The 1,747-nt window shown below is 53.2% G+C and overlaps 1 protein-coding gene across 1 annotated transcript in view; it reads right to left on the minus strand.

Annotated features, from left to right (window-relative positions):
• Positions 1-1,747, minus strand: part of CSMD1 (CUB and Sushi multiple domains 1) — a gene marked incomplete at its 5' end in the record, with an annotated part of 650,642 nt that overhangs the window by 175,405 nt on the left and 473,490 nt on the right. Inside the window, one exon of the mRNA XM_014528690.1 lies at positions 1,554-1,692. Within this exon, the coding sequence (XP_014384176.1) occupies positions 1,554-1,692 (139 nt within the window). The remainder of the gene's footprint in view (positions 1-1,553; positions 1,693-1,747) is intronic.

A 1,747-nucleotide genomic window follows, 5' to 3' on the forward strand; every position in this document is an offset into this window, starting at 1 on the left:
TGTGGCCCAAAGGCCAGCTTAGGAGTACCCTAATTAAGTGAATAACAATGTACCTACCTATATAGTTTAAGTTTAAAAAATTTGGCTCTCAAAAGAAATTTCAATCGTTGTACTGTTGATATTTGGCTCTGTTGACTAATGAGTTTGCCGACCACTGGGATAGATAAATAATCAACAATTACTGAAAAATCCATCAGTTTGCCTTTTCAAACGACGGTCACCATCCTCTGTTTAACACGATGGATGTCCCACAGGGCGGGGCTGGAATCCAAGGCACAGGCTGGGCACTGGGTTGAATGGCGCAGCCTCGTCTCTCACTGTTTAAATGTTCTCTACAGTTTCTCCGTGATCGGAGTTCGAATTCGGAAGTCTGGGTGAGCAGGGAGCAGACCCCATCTCAAAAGAGATCGTCCTGCGGAGATTGCTATTGTCCTACAACAACTAAACAATGACATCGCTCACCATTTCAAAGGCAGATAATCACGAGGAGATCACCCGGCTCTGCTCACAACCTTCCCTGGGCGGTTGTCACCATCGATTATTAGAAAAGTAGCAACACCTAAACTACACTAAACTAAGGACATCCATCCCCTGTGAGACAGTATAATCCCCGACCCCTGCGCGCAGAGGAGGCCCCTGCCAGGGGCACCCCGAGGCGGCACGGAGGGCAGGCTGGACACCCCAACCACCGCGCTCCCTTCGATTTTAAAACATGTGGTTCCTTCAAACCGCTTTTGCTTTATAATCCTCAGCTGGATTTCATTGTTGAGACAAATGGTAAAACGTTTCATTATGAAAAGTTCTAGTAGCGTGATCGTGTTTTAGGTGATTAGACACGTTATCTCGCAGCCACGCCCGCGGCACTCCTGGGCTCTCTCCCTGTAGATAAGTCACCTGGACATTCACCGGGCAGCCCTCCCCAGGGCCAGCTCTGCCCCTGACGCTGCCCTGCAGTTACCCGCCGCCGCCACCAGAGGCGCTGTTCCCTGCGCTTCCAGGGGGTGCTAAGGGTCTGAAGGAGGCGCGTGCGCAATCAGACAAGCAGCCCTGGCTAGTGTGGCTCAGTTGGTAGAGCGCCGGCCTGTGGACGGAAGGGTCCCAGGTTCAATTCCCAGTCAGGGCACATGCCTGGGCTGTGGGCTCCATCCCCAATTGGGGGTGTGCAATGATTCTCATTATTGGTGTTCTTTCTCTCTCTCCCTCTCCCTTCTTCTCTGAAATCAATAAAAATATATTTAAAAAACAAACACAAAGAACCAGGCAGAGCGGGTTCCACCTGCAGGTGCGCATCCAGAGGGGCTCAGGGCTGGGCACTGGGAGTCTGGGCAGCAGCAGTGGGTGGTGAGGGGGGGGCTAGACTGTCGCTTCTGAACTGAGACCCAGAGGATCAAACTCAAGAACTGAACGTATCAAGCACCTGCCTATTTCCTCTAAGCAAACCCTCTGGGGAGCAATAAGGCAGGACCGTACTCCACAGTCCCCGGGCCCATTTAGATAGAACGCTGGGCCCCATGGCTCCTCGGTCCCTGTTAAGGAAGGAGGCTGTTCCGTACCTGTCGAAGGTGATTTTGATAGCGTGCCCTGGTTTTGCCTCGACGACCCATTCACAACTGAGAGAGTCTTTGTAGTACCCTGGCCACCCGGGGGGCAGAATGACCCCGCTGGACGCGGTCAGGTGGCCGCCGCACGGGGCTGAAAGGGAGAGGGGTCGCAGGTCATTGACTGCGTGTGGAGTGGACACACGCCC

Source organism: Myotis brandtii, unplaced genomic scaffold (genome assembly GCF_000412655.1).
Source record: "Myotis brandtii unplaced genomic scaffold, ASM41265v1 scaffold646, whole genome shotgun sequence".
NCBI lineage: Eukaryota > Metazoa > Chordata > Mammalia > Chiroptera > Vespertilionidae > Myotis > Myotis brandtii.